The sequence below is a fragment of the Callithrix jacchus genome, chromosome 15 (genome assembly GCF_049354715.1).
Source record: "Callithrix jacchus isolate 240 chromosome 15, calJac240_pri, whole genome shotgun sequence".
In the NCBI taxonomy this organism is placed as follows: domain Eukaryota; kingdom Metazoa; phylum Chordata; class Mammalia; order Primates; family Cebidae; genus Callithrix; species Callithrix jacchus.
In genome coordinates, this window is record NC_133516.1 from 79,307,209 (window position 1) to 79,331,209 (window position 24,001).

General features: G+C 45.0%; 1 protein-coding gene across 11 annotated transcripts in view; it reads left to right on the forward strand.

The window, feature by feature from the left end:
* The window catches only part of MYLK (myosin light chain kinase), a 283,432-nt gene that overhangs the window by 123,828 nt on the left and 135,603 nt on the right, over positions 1-24,001 (forward strand). For all 11 annotated transcript variants that reach the window (XM_078351929.1, XM_008982318.5, XM_078351931.1 and 8 more), the window contains 4 exons: positions 6,956-7,163; positions 20,145-20,193; positions 21,082-21,247; positions 22,600-22,765. In XM_078351929.1, the coding sequence (XP_078208055.1) occupies positions 6,956-7,163; positions 20,145-20,193; positions 21,082-21,247; positions 22,600-22,765 (589 nt within the window). The remainder of the gene's footprint in view (positions 1-6,955; positions 7,164-20,144; positions 20,194-21,081; positions 21,248-22,599; positions 22,766-24,001) is intronic.

Sequence of the window (24,001 nt, forward strand, 5' to 3'; positions counted from 1 at the left end):
ATAACGGGTGGAAAGGGAGGGTACACTTCCTCCAGAGGAGGGGAATGCTGCTTACACTGGCAGGCAGGAGAGTCTCGAAAATCAAAACCACGCCAAACCACAGCATTAATTTGTTAAACCTCTGCAATGCCACATGCCTCTCATTAATACTTAATATGTCTGACAGCACATCTTAATTTGGTAGCAAAAAGTAGAGAGCTGCCACAGGAGAGTGATCTCCTGGGCCTGCCCCTCCAGCTGAAGATACAGTATCTGTGGAGAACTGTACCAAGAGACAGTACAGCCAGGATCCAAAGTTTTGTGCAGAGATTCTCAGAAAGGCTGGAGCCCCACAGCCATCCCAGAAGGTCTGGGAGTTAAACCAGAAGGACACCTGTTTTCGTATGAAAACAATGGATTTGGGGGAACAAGGAAAGCATCAACATAAGAGGTTGCCCATCACACTTAAAGTTCTATGTTTTTGGCTGGGTGCAGTGGCTCTCACCTGTAATCCTAGCACTTTGGGAGGCCGAGGCAGGCAGATCTTTTGAGCCCAAAAGTTCAAGACCAGCCTGGGAAGCGTGGCAAAACCCCATTTCTATAAAAGTCCAAAAAATTAGCTGAGCATAGTGCATATGCCTGTAGCTATTTGGGAGGCTAAGGTAGGAGAATCACCGGAGCCCAGGCGTTTGAGGCTGCAGTGAGCTGTGATTGTACCACTGCACTCCAGCCTGGGCAACAGAGTGAGAACCTGTCTCAGGAGGTGGAAAAACAACAACAACAAACATGTGTCTTTGTTGGGCTGCCCCAAAGGGTTTTAGATGCTTATATCATTAAAAAGGAATCAAAAAGCCATATGTGCTGATAAGGTTGGTCTAGATAAAAGGAAATAGATCTTTTTGTTTAAATGGTCCAGAAGGGCTTGAATTGTAACCCCCAGCTACAGAGCTATAACTTGCCTTGTGTTTTCAGTGACAGAAACAGGTCCTCAGCCTTGCAGATGTCGAGGTGCATGGATTCCTATGTCTCGGTTCATAGGATAAGAAAGCATGCCATAGGAAGTGAGTGGCTGATCACAGAGAAAGAGACTTTGAGCGTCTGTCCCTGGAGACCCACATGGCATTTGCTGAGCCACTCAGAGGAACAATTCTGGTTTTATTTCCATGGAAGCACTTTTGTCCTCACTGATTTACAAGTTGGACTTGGGGGTGGGAAGCATCCAGCAGTTGAAGCCTCTCACTAATTGCTGTTTTTAGTTGGTATGATCTCTTCCTGATGGGTTCTGTGGGTTCAGTTAAGGCTTTTGACTGTTGGCAATGGGATTATTCAAAGCCTTAATTAAGTGCCTGCCTGCTTATGGGGCCGAGTGCCAGTTGCTGACACAGACGCCGGCTCCGAAGCTTGGTCATGCCATGCCCCTGGCTCACCCTTCACTCCTCACCCTCATAACATACCCATGAGGTAAGTTTTATAGACGTTTTCTGTGGTCTGATTTGTTTGGGGTGTTAATGTTTTCTTTCTCTTTTTGTGCGACCACGTCCATTTATTATCTGAGTGAGCTTATACTTGGAGATGGGGCAGAAGATTGATTCTTCAACTAATCCCTCAGCACCATTGGTTTTAGTTCCTACCATTTTTCGGTTTTAACCCCCATTCCTGTTCTAGTCTTTCATCATAAGAGAAAGAACACTTGTAACAGGGTAAGAAATTCAGAGTAAAGTGCTACGTGCAGGCAGGCGGGCAGGCAGCAGTCAAGAATACGTAGACAGTGTTGCAGAATGAGGCTTTGTCAGCTTAGAGGAGATGTCCATCCAGAAGGGTTCCTAAATGTTCCCTCCTCCAGGCCCAGCCCTTCCCAGCATCCATTCAGTGACTTCACAGTCAAGTAAATATTCATTGACAACCCCTTGAGTCTGTTGTTCCCAGCCCTAAAGTTTCTTCAGCTCAGTGCTCGTATCTTCTTTGTGTGTGCAATGCCCAGTGCCCTGCTGGGCAGTCTGTTTTCTCTCTGGCCTCAGCTCAATCCTGCTTTCTCTCCTCCTGGTCTTTCTCCATCCCTGACATGGGCAGAATCTCAGTTCCTTCTTCCTGCCCATCTGACCTATCTGCGGTTGGGCTACCACAGCTGTGCCCTGCAGCTGTGTGGTTTGTAGTGTGTGTACCGGGCCAGGCCCTGCCAGGCACAAAAGACATGTGGCAGATCTGCAGAATCAGCACAGTCACCCCCTTTCTGCTACCCAGCACGTGTGGAGAAGATGGGTGTGTTGCTCTGAGTCTTGGAGGGGCTGTGGGAACAGAGAATCAGCCACTGCTCTGAGCTCAGGCTATGGTAGCCTGTCCTGAGCAACTGGGGTTGAATCGAAAGCCCTTGATATGTGTTCGAGAAAAACCAAAACACTTAGTGCCCTAATGGATGTTCTGCTTTTAGTCATTACGTAAATCTCAAGGCAGCAGCAGATTCTGGAAACTGCCCCTGAAGTGAGACAGGCAGGTAGAATGCAGTGGCTAAAGAGCTGCTGGCCTGCAGCTCAACTTTCTCCTCAGCCTTCAGCAATCAATGAATGAGCCCTCTTTTTTTTAAGTCCTTTTGAGGCCATAAAGGTTTTTGAGGACATTTTATGGAGATGGAGCACAGTTTTACTATTTAAAATTATTATAGGGGTTATGGTGACTATATTTTTATGACAAGTTGTTGGTTATATCCTTGATTTATTTGATACCGGGCTTTTGTTCCAGAACACAACCTTCAATTAAATGTGGTTACTGTGGCGAGAAGACGATTCTCTCCTTAGAGTGACCCGCTTTGGGGCCGTTTCCAAACTCACTGTGGTGAAAACTCAGGGCTGTCTATTCATGTTCGTGAGCATTTCTTCTTGTGGTTACTTGGTTTTGTCATATGGAGGATTAGAAGGTACGAAGGCTGTGGGTTGGACCCAGAGGAGAATGCAGGGGAAAGGAAAGAATCTTCCCTAAGAAGCTAAGTGGGTCACCATTTAAAACCATAATACTTCAGAGATGGAATGAACCTTAGATATCAAAAGCAATTTCCTCCTTAATAAAAGGAAGAAATTACAACCCAAAGAGGCTAGGAAGCCCAGCCAGGCTCAAGGTGTGCAGGCCCCGGCTTGCATGCTAGCCTCAGACACTGACTCTCCTAGGGGTGTCTGAGGTACACACTGAGCAGGCACCAATCCTGTCCTCTTGCGAATGCAAGGGAATAGCCCAAGACTTACTTATGGTGTGATTATAACTGGTGAACCATTTGACGTTTTCCAAAAGCAGGGAGCAGATATTGCTTTAACCCTATCAGGGATTTAGGGGCTATTGGAGATCGACACTTATGAATACTTTTGGTTCTAAAGAACTTATCTCACCAAAACCATAAATTTACAAGGAGGCACAGAGATAGTCACTCAATCTGGAAACCAAAATTATGATCTTCAGTCTGCCATTTAGGCTGCCATGTGAGATCAGGGCAGACCATTTACTTCTCCAGGCCTCTTTTCTAGGCTACATGGGCCCAATCGTGTTGTAGACATTGTTGGTGCTCCACGTGTATGCCTTTATAGGTCCATTCCCAGCTGCTGTGAGTACTAGCGAGGGCTTGCAGGTAGGAGTCTCGGAAGCCCTATGTGAGGTTCTGCTTCTGGGCATCCAAAACCAAAGACATCTCCCTCATAGCTACAAGAGGCAAGTCAGAGTCTCCACATGGCAGCCTCTGAAAACTACAGGATTGAAGAGTTTTTACTGTGCTCTTGATGAAGATTCTGACTGTAAAAATCCCAGCTGTGACTTTCTGGTGGAAGGCCAGTGATGACAGCAGATAATGCAGCCCGAGAGGGCAGGGCTGTTGTCATGCATCCCAGGATGTGAACCCAGGCTTATTCCTTCACCGCCCAGAAGCCCAGGTAGCGGCAGACAGTAAAAATGGATCGATTTTCCATATTGGGAGGGCAAGTATTAAAGTTGCAAATCATTCAGACCTTGGAACTGAACAAGGTCACATAAATTCCTGCCTTTGCTTCAGGTCCAATGTGCTATAAAAGTATTATAGTGAACTGCAGCTTTCTTAAGTGATGCCAATTTCAGCATATTTTCAAATCCCTAAATATTTATTTTAAGAGGGCATTTCAGAGGTAAGCTAGAGGTATGTGTAGAAAGTGAGAGGAAAAGAAAACGAGACAGAGGGATTGTGCCCCTGAGATCTGGAACGTTTGCAATGTCCCCAGTTAATCATTAACGCCACAGAGCCCAGTGGGCCACCTGAGCTGGCCCTGCGGCAGGGGGCCAGTGTGCTTGCTAAAGGAATGCCAGGATGTCTTTGGTGCAGTTAATGATTTACCTCATCCCAGTTGCAGTGCGTGGCACTCCCTTTCTCTGAAGCTGATAGGAGGCTGCGTGATCATCTTGTGACGGGTAGGCCAGCCCTGCCTCATGGAGTGCAGGAGAAGACAATGATGGTTTGCAGATTCACTATATGAGCAGAGTCCTGAGGGGCTTCCTTCTGTAGGAAGGGGTTTCACACGAGAAGAATGCTTTTAACAGTGTAATTTTTCTCTGACGTTCCCATGCATGAATGTTTCTGCCTTTAGGACCACGAGATGATATGATTTTATATGGGTCCATGACCTTTAGACATGCATAACATTTATGTGCATAGCTCTTTTATTTCCACTGCTAGATTTAAATTCCTTGAGGGCCTCAACAAATTAATGAATGTGCTATATACATTGATTATATAGCACAGTAATATAAAAGAATGCATTTTTTAAGTAAAAATATTTTTTTCTATTTTGCAAAGGCCAGGTATACTATTGCAGAACTCTTAGAAACTAATAGTTAACTAAAAAGAAAAAAGGAGGAGACCCATAATCCTAGCCACCCAGAGAAAACAGCTATTAACACACCATTTTATGTGACCGTGGCTGTGGGACTCTGTGTATCCTGATGGATGCGGTCTCCTTCGGCATCGGCAGCCTCAGGTGTAGAACACTTGTTCTGGTGAGGCTACAGTGGCTTCACGCATTGTTCACATGTCTTCTGGGGGCTCCACTCCAGAGTCTCAGCATTTCCTCCAAAGTACGCAGTCTCTGTGACAGGTACAGTTTAGATTTTGATAGGAAAGGGATTTTTTTTGTTTGTTTCTGGAAATTGTAAGTACGACGGACAATATTGATTTGGAGTTTTGTTGTTTCTTTTTCATTGAAGCTTGACCAGAAATTAGTGGGGAAAGAAAGGCAGTCTTGTGAGATTCACAAACTGGAACTGAGGGGGTGACCATATGGAATAATCAAAGAGGGATTGTTCACTTTGGGAGTTTTCCCTGTTATTCGTGGCTTCCTTCCTTAGGAAGAAATCTGCATCCTGGTTACTGAGAATATGGTCTAAGGATGGGCTCGGGGCTGAACACCTGGGAAGGAAACTGAACACAGTCCAAAGACAAGGACTGATGCTTTTTAGCTTAGCTCTTTTCTCCCTTAAAATGCTTAGGGAAGAGACTGTATTTGGATGCCCAGGCATGTGTGCACATGCACCAATATAACATCACTCTGTGACCTTGCAGAGGGGTATGAGGACGATTATTGCTACAAATCAGTGAAGGCTTTCTTTGTAAATGCAATATGGGGGTCATTCAGTGAATTTTGGTTTTGCTACATCCATATTCATGCTCCCTTTTCCTGCAGTAGATACATGGATAAAAACTACCACTACCGCTGTTTTGTAATGCAAACAACTTTGTTCTGAGGAAGCTCCTATGATGCCTTCTATTTTCCAGTGCTAAAACCTCCAATTCTGGGTTCTACTCTGAACCCTACTCCTCCAAAGATGAGTTAGTTCTGAAGAGCCTACTGAGTTTCAAGTGTTTGAAGGCCCTTGGGGAACTTCCTTCCTCTAAAACTCGAGAATTCTTTTCTTTGAATTTATCTCTGCATATTCCCCTCTTGAGAGATGCCTTCTCCCTGAATGAGTTGCTATGAATCTCAGATGATTGCACCACTGCACTCCAGTCTGCGGAACAGAGCAAGACTCCATCTCAAAAGCAAAGGAACAGAAAAAGAAACTCAGATGAGCCAAGTACTTGGAGAAGTGCTGAATACTTAGCACTCAGCAAATGTCAGCAGCTAACTACAGTTAGAGAAAGGCGAGTGGTCTAGAGCAGCGCTACCCCACAGGAATATCACAAGGCCTGTGTGTAGTAACTTTTCCAGCAGCCACATTAAAAAGTAGAAACAAGTGAAATTAATCTTGATACATTTAATTCAACATATCAAAAATACTGCTTTTTAACATCTAATCAATATTTTTAATTATTGAGGCATTTTGCCCTTTTTTATATTATCTTCAAAATCCAGTGTGTAATGCACACTTACAGTGCCCCTCATTCCCGCTGGTCGCATTTCAAGTGCTCCATTGCTACCTGTGGCCAGTAGCTACCATGCTGGGCAGTGCAGGTCCTGAACCTTGCTACTCAATGTAAGTTCCAGGAACCAGCAGCATCAGTAGCATCTGTGAGCTTGTCCCAACTGCCGAATCTCAGGCCCCAGCCCAGATCTGCAGAAGCAGAGTATGCATTTTCACAGGACCACCAAGTGATTTATTAGCATGTTAGAGTGAGAAGTATTGGTCTAGAATCCCCATACTCAGTCCTCGCCCCCTGGGATTCTGATCTAACTGGTCTAGGGTGGGGCCTGGGCACTAGTGCTTTTTTAAAGCTCCCCTAGATGATTTTCAAATGCAGCTGGGCTTGAGAGTCATTTGTGTAGTGGGCTCTGGAGCCAGGATGCCTGACTTTGCCACTTTCTACCTTGGAAAATTGCCAAAACTCTGTACCTTGATTTCCTTATCTGTAAAATGAGGATGAAATGGGGGTGTTAGGAGGATTAAATGAGTTAACGCATGTCAGGCACCCAGAACAATACCTGACAGAGAGTACTCATGAAATACAGGCTCTTACCCTTTCTTCTTTTTCTTGAAGGTCCGGGGTTACCCAGAGCCCCAGGTGACATGGCACAGAAATGGGCAACCCATTACCAGTGGGGGCCGCTTCCTGCTGGATTGCGGCATCCGGGGGACTTTCAGCCTTGTGATTCGTGCTGTCTGTGAGGAGGACAATGGAAAGTATACCTGTGAAGCCACCAATGGCAGTGGTGCCCGCCAGGTGACAGTGGAGTTGACAGTAGAAGGTGAGTCCCAGGAGGCCCGAGTCCAATAGGGAGCTGAGCTCTCGGTTTCCCCAAGGCCTGCAGCTCCTGCTTTAGCCCTCTGTTGGCGGGTGGAGGAACTGACAGGAGAAAACATACCCCATCCCTAAACTCAGGACCTTCCCATCTACTGGGAGAGATGTGGTCCCTACAAGCAAGGGAGACATCCAGGAGACAATGTTTGTCAAGCTAGGTATCACCTGTCTCCTGCTTGAGCCCTCCCATGGCTTCCCACTGCTGCTGAAATCAGACTCCTTAGGGTGGTCTTACAGAGCCTCACCCAATCTGGCCCCTCCCTGGCTCTCAGACCCACCTTCTACCACTCTGCACGGTAGAAGCAACTCACTTTGAGCAAGACCACAGGGCCTTCACCCTTGCTGTTTCTTGTGTAAAGGAAGAACCGTTCCCTCAGCTACTCACCCGACCCACCCTTCACCTCCTTCGGGTCTGTGCTCAAATGTCCGCTCCTTAGAGGCCCTTTTCCGAACATCCCAGCCCTATGACTCTCCATCCTCTCACTCCACTCGAGGTTTTTCTTTTAGGATGTATCACCATCTCACATTGCAATGTCTCCTCCATCCCCTACTACTAAATGGAAGATTTAGGAGGACATGGACTTTCTCTGCTCATTGCCTTATCTCCAACATCTAGAAAGCTTTCTGGCACATCACAGATACTGAAATATTTGAGGAATGAATGAACGATGTTTATCATCATTAACATCGTCTTTAGCATCATTTTGAAATAATACATGCTCATTATTAAAGTTATATAACTCAGAAAAATCTGTAGAAAGTAAACACATCAGGGTGTTAACATATTAAAGTAATTGCAAAAAACACGTTATTTTTGCACCAACCTAATATTTTTGTCTTTTTCCCCCCTTGGTACTTTAAAAAGTCCTAATAACTTTAAAACTTCTGGAGAAACACTGGGTCGTAAGTAAAACTGGTTTTTTTTGGAGGTGTTTTTTTTTTTTTTTTTTTTGCTACTAATGTGTCCTTCTGCCATGCTGAAGCCACTCCACTGGTAAGAACATCTCCAGTTCAGTCCCCTGGCTGAGACTTAAAGCTTTGATATCAGGAAGGACATGGGGTCAGTCAACTCAGAAGTAACACAAGGTTCCCTGACCCTTCCAGACCTTTCTAACCCTGGTAGTTTATAAATCAAGGCTCAGACCATTTCTTCTCTTTCAGAAGACTGTCCTCTCCACCTGGCCTTCAGATGACACTGGATGGCAGATTACGGTAGTCAGGGAAGGTTTCAGAAGAGGGCGAGGTGCACCTGGGCCAATGGCCACCCTTTGCCCTGTTTTCCCTGTCTCTCCACACCACGGAAGGGCCAACAGGCTGTTTCCGCAGAGCATGCATAGTTTGGATGCTTTCCTTAAATTCTTTAACTGAGTGACTCACTCACTCTAATGACCTTTGAGTGCCTGTGGCTGGGGCATTCCAGATGGAAAGTGGCCCCTGCTCGGAACCTGTCACCTCTTCCGAGTTCCTGTTTGGAACTGGGGAAATGGAAAGAGCATCGAGATGAGTTTGTGCTAATGAGATGTGTGACTCTAAACCTCTGCACCTGTCTTTCTGCAGGATAAAGGGTTCGACTTCGGTGGTCTCTGCAGCCCGGGCTAACGCTCGTTTTCTATGATCCATATTAAGGGAAGACTGGAGTCTGTTAGGAATACAGGGGAGGCATATAAAACCTAGATAATATGAAAACGTTTTTTTCAGTCCCCACTGTTCGGATGGTGAAATTGGATGTGACAACCAAGCAGGAAACTTTTTAGCAGGTCATGGTACTCTGGGCAGGGGAAAGGAAATCGGGCTGAGAGCTGTAGAGAAAGGAGAGCTAAGGCTCTCAATGCCACTCCTCCCCTTTGGTTTTAATATGAGGAGATTCAGGCCCTCAAATTGAAATTAAGATATTGTTAATTAAAATAAAATCAAGATATAAAATGTAAGATGCTTTCTGTCTTCTAACCCTAGGAGATAGAGAACAGCTTAAAGGATGCAGCTCTTCAGACGTGTGTGAGCCCTGTGTACGGTCTGCTTCTGCAGCAAGGCCAGTTTTAAGCTAATGTGTGATTTGAGGCCACGCCAAAGACCTAGGCCTGGCCCTTCTGCCGTGGATAAGTTATTGACTGTGCCAGGCTAGCTCAACCCTTTACAAAGGGAACCTAGTAGCCCACCTGCCTTCTCTCCAGCACTCTGTGCTATGCTTCTTACTTGGAGTGAGCAGAGGTCCAGGAATTCAGAGTGTAATTCCTATGTGGAGTTTTGTAATCCTTCAGTGGTCAAGTTTAGGAGGCAGCGTTGTGCGATGGAAAGAAAGTCAAATGGTCTTGGATTGAATTTTAGCTCTACTAATTTCTTACTCTGGAGAAATTAACCTTCCTAAGCCTTACTTCCTTTTCTGTGCCTTAGAGTTCATGGCTGCCCCACAGTGTGGTATAATGATAAGCACAGCTAGTAGCACATAGCACCCAGAAAGTGGTAACTTCATCATTGAACTGACATTAGCATCCTTAGAGCTACTTAGAGGGAAATCTGCAAGAGAGAAAGATTTCTCATCTAACTTTCAATTTGACTATCAGGCCCACGAAATATTCAGGATCCCCCAAGAGAGTGAGTGCCTTAATGAGGGCCATGCAGTTATTCAGGGCCTTACATGATGGAAATCAGCCTTGGTCTGAGCCCCTGGAAGCCTCTCTGAAGCCAGCTCTGATACTTGCCCACCTCCTGAGGGCAGGTCATGAGGCTTGGTGCAGAGCAAGGAAGAGACCTGCAGAAGAGAAGTTCTTCTGCAGTGGAGGACCACAGACCTGTCCTGTAGAGATTTAATGTGAGCCATATATATAGTCTCTTCTTTTCTTCCTTTCCTTTCCTTTTTTCTTTCCCCTTTCCCTTTTCCTTTCCTTTTTTTTTTTTTTTTTTTTTTCGGAGACAGGGTCTCGCTCTGTTGCTCAGACCAGAGTGCAGCAGTGTAATCTCAGCTCATTGCAGCCTTGACCTCAAGCGATCCTTCCACCTCAGCCTCCCAGGTAGCTGGGACTACAGGCATGTACCACCATACCAGGCTAATTTATCTATTTGTTTGTATGTATGTATGTATATATTTTTCTGAGATGGAGTCTTGCTCTGTCACCCAGGCTGGAGTACAGTGGCATGATCTTGGCTCACTGCAACCTCTGCCCCCTGAGTTCAAGCAATTCTACTGCCTCAGCCTCCTGAGTAGCTGGGATTACCAGTGTGTGCCACCATGCCCAGCTAATTTTTGTATTTCTAGTAGAGGCACTGTTTCACCACATTGGCCAAGCTGGTCTCGAACTCCTGACCCTGTGATCCACCTGCCTCAGCCTTCCAAAGTCCTGGGATTACAGGTGTGAGCCACTGCACCCGGCCTTATGTATCTATTATTTTTTAAGATGAGGTTTCACCATGTTGCCCAGGTCTGTACAATCTTAGGTTTGCTAGTAGCCACATTTTAAAATATCAGGTAAAATTCATTTTAATAAAATATTTAACCTATTATATCCAAAGTATTACCATTTCAATGTATAATCAATATAAAAATTATTGAGATATTTTATATTCAACATCTGGGATGTCTTTTACACTTACATAGAGCACACCTCACTTCAGACTAGCTGTAATGTCAAGTGCTCAATAGCCACTAGTGGCTAAAGGCTGCTGTTTTGAACAGTGCAGCTCTAGAAGCTGCCACCTGAAGAGGGATAAACAAGGTTTACACAGAGCAAAAAGAGAAAGCCACATAGATGAGCAGGTGTTGATATGGTTTGGATGTTTATTCCCTCCAAGTCTCATGTTGAAATGTGATTCCCAAGGTTGGAGGTAGGGCCTGGTGAGAGGTGACTGGATCATGGGGTGGGTCCCTCATGAATGGCCTAATATCATCCCCTTGGTGATGAGTGAGTTCTCACTCAGTTAGTTCACATGAGATCTGATAGTTTAAAAGACTCTGGGACCTCTCGCTTCTCTCTCTCCCTCCCTCCCTCCCTCCCTCCCTCTCTTGCCATCTGACATTTCTGCTCCTGCTTCACTTTCCTCCATGATTGTAAGCTTCCTGAGGCCCTCACCAGAAGCAGATGCTCTTGCCATGCTTCTTGTACAGCCTGCAGGACCATGAGCCAAATAAACCTCTTTTCTATGTAAATCACCCAACCTCAGTTATTTCTTTATAACAATACAAGAACAGACTAACATAGGTGGTGAGTAGTCCTGGGTCATCACATCCACACAGTGAGCCTCAGGCATGAGGTGGAGTGAGGGGTGATGCCCAAATGGTGGGTGTGCCCCAGCCCTGATGGTCGCAGTCTGAGAAGGCCCTTAAAGGTTCATTCCAGGGCTGGGCATGGTGGCTCATGCCTGTAATCCCAGCACTTTGGGAGGCCGAGGCGGGTGGATCACGAGGTCAAGAGATCGAGACCATCCTGGTCAGCATAGTGAAACCCCGTCTCTACTAAAAATACAAAAAATTAACTGGGCATGGTGGCGCATGCCTGTAATCCCAGCTACTCAGGAGGCTGAGGCAGGAGAATTGCCTGAACCCAGGAGGCGGAGGTTGCGGTGAGCCAAGATCGCGCCATTGCACTCCAGCCTGGGTAACAAGAGCAAAACTCCATCTCAAAAAAAAAAAAAAGTCCACTTCAAGGACCAGCAAGTCACTTCAGGTAATAAAGGGTTAACTTTAAGGACATAAGCTCAGGAGTCCAGGGAAAGACAAACTGGCAGTGCCAGAGGAGATCCAGACCTCAGATGGATCACCCACTTTACAGGATTGTTCAGTGCAATTGCATGTGCACAGAAATCACCTGGCGGATCTGGTTGAAATGCAGCTGCTGATTCCATAGGTCTGGAGCAGAGCCTGGGAATCTGCATGTCCAGCCTCCAGTTGATGCCATGCTGCTGGTTCCACAGACCACTGTTGGAGTAGCAAGCAGGGATTTAATTACATATGTGATATATTCCACCTAGTACAGTGATTCTTAACTTGAGTGTGTATCAGAATCACCTGGAGGGCTGCTGAAAACAAGGACTGGGCTGGAGCAGTCTTCCTGTCTCTCCCCTCCCACATGGTCCTAGCATACCTCCCCTCAACCCCCAGCCACCCACCCTTCAGTGCTGCAGCTTCCCCTTTCTACACCCGCATGAAACCACTGCAGTGAAGACCGAGACTCTGACTATGTAAGAGAGAGAGGACCAGCCAGCGGGTCCTTCTGTGACAGCAGAAGGGAGAATGACCCCATGTCACGAGATTTAGGGGAGAAGGGTAACCCCAACAACCACTAATGGAGCTCTAGTGGTGTCACTGACACCAGGATTCTTGGGCCACCTTGAATTCGTAGGAAATGCCCCGTGCCACCTTTTGTTGTGACTGCTCTTTTTCAGGGCAGATTTCTCAGATTCCTTTCGTCTTCACCTTGGGTTGGACTGATGACATTATAGACTTTAAGGCCATGTCTATTTATATTGGCCAAGTTTTAAATTATTGTGTTCCTCCTGGATGTTTGTCATGCTGCTGCTGCTGCTGCTGCTGCTCCTCCTCCTCCTCCTCCTCCTCCCCCTCCTCCTCCCTTTTCTTCTTCCTTTCTTCTTCTTCTCGTTCTCTTTATTTTGAACTGTCTTCCTTTATCTAACTTTTCTACTCATCTGAAAGGCCTATAGTTTTTTCCCCATTTATGTTCTTTTTAAATGCTTTTCAACCTCTAAAACTCCCTAATGACTCTTCATTTTCCAGGGGTACATGCCCTATTTTACAAAATCTAGGCAGGATCTTAAAATGCTCTGAGTTTTTGTCCTTTTCTGTCTTATTAAAGTTAACAATACAAATGTGATAGAGAGGAAAATTATTCATTTTGCCCCACCAGGCTCTTTGCTGTAGAATAGTTGTGTGTCAAGACTGCCTTGGCAGAAGTGGCCTTATTCATTTAGTATACAAAAGACCTAGCTGGAAAATTACTCGGTCCCGTTCTGTTCTTAAAGCATGACTTCTAAGTTTCCTTTGCCTGGACTCTCTTCTCTCCTTTATCTTCACTGTCCACTTTGCCTTTGCCTCTTTTAACCTCCAAAGTATACACGAGTGGCCCTTGCTGGCCTATCTTAGATTTTTGCCACTGAGGCTGCCTCCTCATTTTTCCATCTTGTATTCCTCCACCTCCTTCTCCCCCTCCACCCTGGCCCTTTGTGGATGTAGGATTTTTCCAGTTGCTCATAGTTCTAGCCTCTTCTTCATCCCTCAGAGTCTATTGAATGTGCTAATATTGTGCCGGCATATCAAGAACAACAAGTCAAACTTGTAGCCTCAAGCAATCCTCCTGCCTCAGCCTCCTGAGAAGATGTGGCTACGGGCACATACCACCATGCCTGGCTTCACGGTTCTTTAGACTTGAACTTACTTGTGTTTAAATTGTAAAGAAAGCCGGGTGTGGTGCTTTACGCCTGTAATCCCAGTACTTTGGAAGGCCAAGGTGGGCAGATCACTTGAGGTTAAGAGTTTTAGAACAACCTGACCAACATGGTGAAACCCAGTCTCTACTAAAAATATAAAAATTAGCCAGATGTGGTGGTGGGTGCCTGTAATCCTAGCTACTCAGGAGGCCGAGGCAGGAAAATCACTTGAGCCCAGGATGGGGAGGTTGCATTGAGTTGAGATCATACCACTGCACTCCAGCCTGGGTGACAGAGTGAGACTCCATCTCAAACAAATATTTTTTAAAAATTGTAAATAAGTATTTTAAATATTTTTCTTCTCCACTAGAACTGTAAGCTCCAGAAAGGCCAGACACGTCTCTTTTTATCACTTACTGAATCCCCAGTGTAAGGAAGCTAGCACAGGGCCTGAGCCATGGTCTGTCCTGTAGAAACTCAGTAAATATTTGTTGACTGCCTCTGTAGCTGTCATTGGGACTTCATCCCCTGTACTAAGAAAGAGATTCTGTTCCTAGTATATATAAGCACTAGTCAGACCTTCAACAAGTACATTGAAATGTACAATAAAATCCAGAATAATATCTGAGCCTTAAAAGAAAGGCAGGGTGCTTCCAAGAAGAGAATTTCTACAAAAATGTGATCCACATTGAGCAATTTCAGTGACCTTTAGTTTTTACTTTTTTTTTCCTTTTTTTTTTCAATACCAAGTTTAATATTTAACCAGAAGTTCTGGTTCTAGGCATTTCTCCAGAGGTTTTCTTAAGCCACTGGCTCTAAACGGAGACAGTACCACCCTCTAGGGGGCACTTAGGAGATTCGTGGGGGCCCTCTTGGTTTCCCAGTGATTGGAAGAGCTGCCGGATTTAGGTGGCAAGCACCAGGGGTACAGGATGGGCTTCACAGCAAGAGTCTTCTCCCAGTTCCACACAGTCCTACCAGAGCAGACACCACAAATATATAAATCGGTGGTTCCTTAGTCTTCAATAATACAAAGAAAAAAGTCTTCAAGATATTGTAAAACAAGCCCAATAATTGAAGAAATGGTCATCATCTAGAGGGAAGATTAAAAGGAATGAAGCTATAGCTCCAAAATTATTGAAAAATTTATTCTGTAGAAATTTTCTACTAAATGAAATATAGCATTTCTATATAATTATATATATAGATAGTGTAATTACTACACTATTGCCCTGAAAATGTGGATCAGAAGAGGCTCAAAACTCTTCATATTAGAAACAAATAGTATTAAGTTATGGAGATGCATAAAATGTAGGCATCTTATTGAATTTGATTGCCTGCTCACATTTTTTAAAACTTTGGGGAACAGTAATCTATGTTGCAAAAATATTATGTATTGATGGTTTTTTTGGAGATGACCTGTTCTCATCCTAACACATGGCTTCTCTATAGTCTCTTGTTATTATCACGGTTCCTTCATCCAAACCATTCATTGAATGTATATTTCAAGGTAAGGTGGGATTTTACCTTGAAATTCCACCTTGCCTTTCTGTGATAACTTTTACTGTGATAATTTTTTACTATCTGATCCCATATCATAAAACAGAGAATTGTTTTAACACCACATCAATACATTAATAGTCTTTTTAAAAATCTCTGCTTCAGTGGTCTTGCTATGTGATCTTCTTTTAAAGTGATTTTCTTCTTTCTTTTTTATTTATACTTTTTTTTTTTTTTTTTTTTGAGATAGAGTCTTGCTCTGTCGCCCAGGCTAGAGTGCAGTGGTGCGATCCTGGCTCTCTGTAACCTCCACCTCCTGGGTTCAAGCGATCTCCTCTCTCAGCCTCCTGAGTAGCTGGAATTACAGGCACATACCACCACACCCAGCTAATTTTCTGTATTTTTAGTGAAGACTGGGTTTCACCATGTTGGTCAGGCTGGTCTTGAACTCCTGAACTTGTGATCTGCCTTCCTCAGCCTTCCAAAGTGCTGGGATTACAGGCATGAGCCACTGTGCCCGGCCAATATCTGCCCATCTTTTTATTTGAGTATTCTGGTGTCCATCTGTATCCTTGGGCTCTTGGACTTTGCTGTGCTACTTGTACGGTATGATTTTTGATCATTCACTTTTAAATCTAAACGTGCATTAGGAGGTAATGGAAGCACCTGCCATTTCATTGTCTTCTCATGTGCCTGAGCACTTACATATTGAAATGGTCATGCTTGAACAGTTGCATATTGAAATCCATTTTATTAAAATTCACTTTCTCTTTATATCACCTTAATGCTTTAGTTAAAACTTTAAATTTATTTTCTTTTTAAATTATCACATGTATGTATGTATGTGTGATTAGAAGGGAATTTTGATCAGGTTGGCATGGGGGTGTCAGTTAATGTGTGTTATAAAAGGGGGTATTTGTTCTGATAGAGTGGAGAACCACTATTTTAAGTAATCCTTAAAAAATGCTTTGAACTTGGCTATAAGCAGGGTGACTGCTCCCCACTTTTCCTGGAACAGTCCTAGCTTTCTCCCACTGTCCTGGCATAATTATTAATTGCATCCCTCTCAGTATTGTGAGTCCCTGTTTGGATGATAAATTGTATCTCCGCACATTTTTAGAAGCATTTCGGCTCCTTTCAATTTTGATCACATTTTCACTTTTTGAGCACTATGTTCTGACTCAGTTCAGTCTTTCTGTGTCTTCTGACAGACTGAGCTAAGGTACCTTATCCTTTCCACCACTGAACTTCCCAGTTCTAAGACCTGCCAGCATTCTCTTTTACTTGCCTTTGAAAAATCTAAGATCAAATACCGTCAGTGTCTTGGCCTCTCCTTTTTCTCATCAACTTGTTCCTGTCCTCACCAGTTCTCTTAACTCACTCTCCTATTTTTGGCATTTCTACTTTAATCCTCTTTCCACTTATTTTTCTACATAACCTTACTGTTCTGCCAGATTTTCATACTTTTACAAAATTAATTTTACCTTATCTGACAAGTTGCAACTTCAAATTTTTCCTATAAATAGACCTTGCTAGTAATTTAAGCCCAAATTCTGTTTTGATGTGAACTCTCTGTTAACTCACGTTAAAGTAAGTATTCATCAGTTCCATTTTTAGCTGACTGCTTTATGTGTTACTTTTTCATCATACCCCCTACCCTGACATAGAAGTATCTCTCCCCAGCATTCTTTCACTATTCTTTGGGGAAGTGCCATGTTTTTGCTTTTATTTTATTTTTTAAGGAACAAAGGAATTTAAGCCTTTTGGATTAAGAGGTTTGGTTCCCAAGACTTTTAAAAATGCTCAGTCTATTTTTTTATTGTGTTAAAATATGCATATGTAACATAAAATTTACCATTTTAACCATTTTAAAGTGTACAGTTGTCATTAAGTACATTCACAGTATGTGCAGCCATCACTGCTCTCGAATTCCAGGACCTTGTTATTACCCCACGTGGAAACCCCATACCCACTGAGCAGTAACTCCCCATCCTCTTTTCCGCCAGCTCCTGGCAACTCTGAACCACCTTCTTTCTCTCTGAATTTCCTCTTCTGGACAGTTCATGTAAACGGAATCATATATTACATGGCCTTTGGGTCTGGGCTCCTTCACTTAGCACACTTTTTCAAAGTCTGTCCATGTACCATGTATTAGTACTCCGTTTCTTTTACAGCTGAATCATACTTCATTGTATGGATATACCACATTTTTAAATCCATTTATCAGTTGATTAGTCTAATTTTTATGAAATCTCTATTTCCAGATGAAATGAGTGATGCAGTAGCGTGGGCAGCGCCATGGATGGCACGTAGATACTTTGTGGTGGGATGTCAGAAACTGGATAATGCCGCTGTGTAGAGCGTGTTTAGGAGGCCCTACCCACCCTCTGTTCGGATGCCACATTTTACTTTCTTCCTCCCTGTCCCTTTTTTTACAACTAGATTGTTTTTCATGTTTTGTTTCTTCTTTACTGTTGTATTTATAGGTTTTAGAAAATACAGTGAATAAAATCCTCAGTGTCCCACCACCCCCAAAATAACCAGTATTAATAACAGGGTACCTTTTCTCCTGGATGTTTTCCTGTCTTTGGGTATTCTATTTTACCTAATTATGATCACATTGAATAGGGAATTTTGTATGCAGCTCTTTCTGCACAATATTTATTTAACAAATATTTAAATACCTACAATATGCTTGGATTTGTTGTGAATACCTCTGGTGAGGGAATAAGAAGTTCCAGTGGGGATATGGGTTGGGGTCTTCAGCATATAGATGATATTTAAAGCTATGGCACCCCCTGGGGGAAATTAGATGGAACTGAGGAGGGACCCAGGACTCAGCCCTAGGGTGCCCCAGCATGCAAAGGTTGAGGAGAGAAGATGGGTAACCTGGTAAAAGCAGGAAAGTCTAGAAGAGAAAGTGCTTTGAAGGGAGTGGGACCTTGTGTCCAATGTTACTGAACATCTGAGTGAGATGGAGATGAAGCATCAGCCACTGGGTTTGACAAGGTTGTGGCTGGGCTGGAGCCCAGTGGAATGGAGAGGATCATAGCCCATTTGGAATGAATGAGATCATATTCTAACACATACCTGCACGTTTCAGATACTCTTAAACATAATTAGTGTGAGAACAAGATGTCTAATCATACATTTTACTTAACTACTTATTTTCTTCCTACTGCATGGCATTTATAACTTTCGCTGTAACAAAGAAGATCAACGTGAATATCTTTGTAAACTTTTTCTAACTAATGTTAGCATTGTTTCCTTTAAATGGAGTCACAGAAAGGGAGGTGCTGGTCCAAGAGCAGAGCATCTTTAAAGCCTTTGATTTCCCCTTACTCAAATATTTCCAGAAGGACTGGACAGTTGGCGTGGCCTCCAGCAGTGTCTGAGGGCCCACCATCTTGTCTGTCTGTTGGGTCATTTCAAAACAAGTCTCTCTTTTTTTTTTTCTTTTGAGATGGAGTCTTGCTCTATCACCAGACTGGAGTGCAGTGGCGTGATCTCTGCTCACTGCAACCTCTGCTCTCGGGTTCAAACAATTCTCCTACCTCAGCCTCCCAAGTAGCTGGGACTACAGGCACACACCACCATGCCCAGCTAATTTTTTGTATTTTTAGTAGAGACAGGGTTTCACCACGTTGGCCAGGACGGTCTCAATCTCCTGATTTTGTGATTCTTCCGCCTCAGCCTCCCAAAGTGCTGGGATTACAGGCATGAGTCACCGTGCCCAGCCACAAGTGTCTGCTTTTATCAGTTTAGAAGTTCTTTTACTTTTGTATAGAGAATGGAATGACATACACAATCACTTTATGAAATGAAAACTAGACACAGCTCACTAAGTAATGTTAAACAGAAATGCCTGTATAGTAATGACCAATTCTATGGAGCCACAACTTAAATTGTTATTAATCCCCTTTCACTAAGGTACAGGTATGGCTGATGAAAATACCCAGCCATGATTTTTCTCCTCCATACCTATGTCCTTAGACAGTCATATAAATGTGATCGGAGTCAAAGTTAAGGAATTTTACCCTTTTTGCTGATATTGGAGGATGACTCTACACTCCCTCCACATTCCTGGGGTAGGGTTTTGTAAACATGCCCAGCTTGCAGCAAATGGGGAAAATCTTTCAGGGTGATCATCATCTCACAATGTCCTCTTCCTCCCACCCCACCCCTCAAAATAAAACTCCTACCACTTTAGAGTTATTTTGTGGTCACATTGCGAATCGTCCCTCCTAGCTGCAGGAGCTGGATGAAAGGAGCTGCCTTGCTGGCTTTGCTATTTAATGGCTGCCTGCCTGGCACAGCAGCAGCTCACCCAGGATCAGCAGCACACAGTAGGACAGCACCTACTATGGCATCATCATCTTGGCTAGGTCTGGCAGTGCCCAGCACAGCAGCGCCTTCACTGGGACTGGCAGTGCCCTGCATAGCAGCGCCTTCCCCAGGACTGCAGATTCTGCAGGAGGTGCTGGCTCCGCTGTAGCTCATCTGCAGTGATCTGTCCTGCCCCATTTCAGCTTGTTGCTATTTGCCAGGCCTTAAGTGGAATAATGGAGGGTTGATTGTGTCAGCCAAGAATAGGTGTGCTAAGAGATAGGCATGGGCATCTCCCTCCCTTTAACTGAGAAAACATTCTGGAGGGGTCCTGGATCACTCAAAATAATCCCCAAAATGGAGGGTAGAGCATGCCATCTAACAACTCAGCAGGGTGGTTGAGAGTTCTAGAATCTGGCAGACCTGGGTAAATTTCTGCACTGTTACTGACTCTGTGACCTTGTGTAGATGACTTCTCTGAATCTTATTTCTCTCATCTGTTTAAAAAATAAGATAACTTAGTATCAGCTTCATAAAATTATTGCAAGAAATTCACATGATAATGTATGTGAACACTTACCACAATACCCATAATGACACAGCCCATGCTCAGTCAAGATTAATGATCACCATTACTATCCCACCCACCCCTGCTGTTGAATCTTTTTTACTTTCGTTGCTCCAAGTTGGTGGCTCAGACCTGACTCATCAACCCTCTTTCTTGCAGGAAGTTTTGCTAAGCAGCTTGGTCAACCTGTTGTTTCCAAAACCTTGGGGTAAGTCCTGGATGTTCGACAGTGTAAAGGTTGGATCGCTTTCCTGCTGACTTGAGCAGGATAGGTCTGGGGAGTAAGTCTTCTTGGCTCTCATAGGTTGTATTAACCAAAAGACCTAGTGGAATGAGATGTGTCATTCGCGCAGCACCTCCTGACCTGGCTGCCTCTGTGTCTGGCCCCTTTGACTGGCCCAGCTACTAAATGCTAAGGTGGTGGGAGAGGTGGCCAGAGTCTGCAGTGGACTCTAACAATCAAGGCAGCAGTCAGAAGATTGAAATAAGCAAAGCTAGAAGAGGCAGGTAACAGCTGCTGCTGTAATGGACAAGCCTCAAATCACAATGGCTCGACCCAGTGAAAGTTTGTTTCTTACTCAAGGAAAGTTCAATTCGGATATCCTAGAACAGGTGGAGAGCCTTCCACATTATATTCCAGGAGGCCAGGCTTCTTCCATTTTATAGCTTCATCTCCTAGGCCCTTGAGCCCCTGCTGGGCCTTCTGCATCTCACCACCAGAGTGGACGAGAGACTGTGCAGACCCTCACAGGAGGTTCTTATGAGCTGGCCCTGGAAGTGATATCCCACTCTTCTGCTCATGCACTCCTGGTCAAAACCCCAGATTTCAGCCAGAACTCAGTGGAATTCAGGCATACCTAACTGCAAGGCAGGCTAGTAAATGAAGTCTAGCTCTATGCCCAGGAGGTAGAGGAAATTGGTCTTGGTGCCACACATTTTTCCAGAGAGAGCATGAAAAAGTTTCTGAGGCATAAAATTGGGAAGGCGACCCTTTGATGGTTTCTGACCCCAACTTAGTGCCTTTGGATGGGGTGGAAAGAGGAGGGTCCAATTGCTGCCTTCTCTGGGACTAGATTCTCTGCCAATGTCTTTACAGGGATAGATTTTCAGCTCCAGCAGTGGAGACCCGTCCTAGCATCTGGGGGGAGTGCCCACCAAAGTTTGCTACCAAGCTGGGCCGAGTCGTGGTCAAAGAAGGACAGATGGGACGATTCTCATGCAAGATCACTGGCCGGCCCCAACCGCAGGTCACCTGGCTAAAGGTAAGGTTTCTGTCTGCCCTGACCCTGATCCAGCCTGTACTAGTCTGTTCTCATGCTGCTAGCAGACATACCTGAAACTGGGTAATTTGTAAAGGAAGGAGGTTTAATGGACTCACAGTTTCACATGGCTAAGAAGGCCTCACAATCATGGCAGAAGATGAATGAGGAGCAAAGTTATGCCTTACATGGTGGCAGGCAAGAGAGCATGTGAAAGGGAACTCCTCTTTATAAAACCATCAGATCACGTGAGATTTATTCACTATCACGAGAACAGCATGTGAAAAACCTGCCCCATGATTCAATTACCTCCCACTGGGTCCCTCCCACGACATGTGGGGATTATGGGAGCTATATTTCAAGATGAGATTTGGGTGAGGACACAACCAAACCATATCACAGCCTTATGGACCTTGTAAGTTCAGGGTTAGACCCTTCAACTAGTAGGAGTCTTTCCATTCTGTTCCTCCTGTTTCCAGCAGTTCTCAGAGGTTCTCTGTACGTTTGTTAGTGATACTTGTTCCTGCCCCTGTTAGAACTCTCCCTCTTACTCAGACCACAGAGTTTTGACAGTTCTCACACTCACAAAATAGTGAAAAACTTCTGAGTCAAGACAAGCCTGGAAATCTCAAGAGAGTGGACTGTGAAGTTAGGGTACAGGTGTACAGCTTCCTGGTTTATAAAGCCTATGAGGCTGGACAAGTCATTTGATTTCTTGGAACCCTGGTTCCCTTATCTGTGAGACAGAAATGATGCCACCTACCTCAAAATATCGTTGGAGGCTCCCTGTGGAAGAGATTTATAAACTATTCAGGGCTGGGGGAAGTGAAGCAGAAGTGGGAGAGGTGGCGGAGGGGGGAGCAGGGAAGCAGTGGCGTGGGGTTGGGATGGGTGTTAAACAGGGCAGTGAGGATCTGTGGGGAACACGTAGAGTCGTGGCCAGGGAAAATGGATTTTTCGGAGATGGAATCCCTGGGTAAAAGTGGGTGTTGACACCTTTTCCTGCTTCCTAACTGTCATGAACTCCCCTAGGGAAAGACTAAAAGGAATAGGGAGGTAAGAAAAAACTGAAGTGAGGAATACAGCACTTTCTGCCTCAAAGTCAGGCTCCTTAGAAACAGTTTCCAGGCATCTGCTCTAAGCAGGACAGAGCACCAAACCACATCCATAGACTGCAAGTCAGGGTCCCTGAACTGTCCAAAGTCGGCTCTCTGAGCACACTGACAGAGCCCAGAGCAGAGGGCACTGCTGCCCAGGCCCTGGAGTCCGTCCCACCAGGATTGGCAGGAAGCAGGAGGATACAGCCAGAAGGTAAGCAGATTTCTGTGACCAAGTTACCCCATTGCCATCCACAGGGGAATGTTCCACTGCAGCCGAGTGCCCGTATGTCTATGTCTGAGAAGAATGGGATGCAGGTTCTGGAAATCCATGGAGTCAACCAAGACGATACGGGAGTGTACACGTGCCTAGTGGTGAACGGGTCAGGGAAGGCCTCGATGTCAGCTGAGCTATCCATCCAAGGTATCAGTCAGTGGAGGGCTAGTGCAGAATGAACCCTTCCTGGCGCCACACCCTCCTAGAGTAGCTGCTTGTTCACTGCACCTGTGTGTGTATACACATGGCCCACTTATACACCCCGGCAGTCCCCAGAGGCAGTTTTTTTTTCCCCCCAGAGTCTTGCTCTGTGGCCCAGGCTGGAGTGCAGTGGTGTGACCTCAGCTCACTGCAACCTCTGCCTCCCAGGCTCAAGCGATCCTCCTGCCTCAGCCTGCTGAGTAGCTGGGACTACAGGCATGTGCCACCATGCCCAGCTGATTTTTGTATTTTTGGTAGAGATGGGGTTTCATGATGTTGGCCAGGCTGAGCTCAAGTTATCTGCCTGCCTTGACCTGCTGGGATTACAGGAGTGAGCCACCACACCCGGCCACCAGGGACAGGTCTTTGACAAGAAGAAAAGAGTGAGCAGGGGCAGCACAGACCTGGCTCTGGGGGCAGATGCCCTGTGCTTGGCTGCCAATTTCCCTGTGTTCTCATGCTTTCCCCCACCATGTCTTCAGTGCTTTCTTCTCATCCAGACTCCCTTTTGTATCTGTGATTGCCAACTGGAAGAATGAATGCTGCTAAGATCTTGCCATCACCTCGTATTTAACCTTCTGAAAATTTACTGATAGTTTACTCTGCCCTTCAAGTCAGGTGATCCTTCAACCTGACTCCCTCTATCCTGGGTTCCCATGTTCCTTCACACCCAGACTGGACTTTCCAGCCTCCTTTTGACCCCTGCCTCTTTCTGCTTGAGTTGTCAGCCCTGTCAGTTCTTCCTTGGAAGTCTGGTTGAACACGTCTACCCCTTAGAGTTCCTCGGTTCCTCAAGTCCAACCTAGGGAGGGAGTGTGTGAATGGGGACGGGGCTGCATGTCACTTCACTGGAGCAGGGACTCGGGGCAGGAAGGGAAGTGGCTTTCAGTCCTTCGTCTTTCTTTCTCCTCTTTTCTTCTGATTTTTCTCTTCTGCATCTCCTTCTTCTCAGAAATGATCCCTCCTTGCTGTTGTTACTTTTTCTGGCCCAGGTATTTTTCACAATCTGCAGAAAGAAATGTATTTATTTCACCGTACGTTCCAACCCAGAATGTGTATATGTAGGTAAACCCCCAAGTTTCAGGAAATCCTCCTGACTCGTGCTATGTGCAGCGCATGTTAGGATTCTCTACTTCATTTGACATTGAAACAAGAAATCCTGGTACTGACCAGAGAACTTGA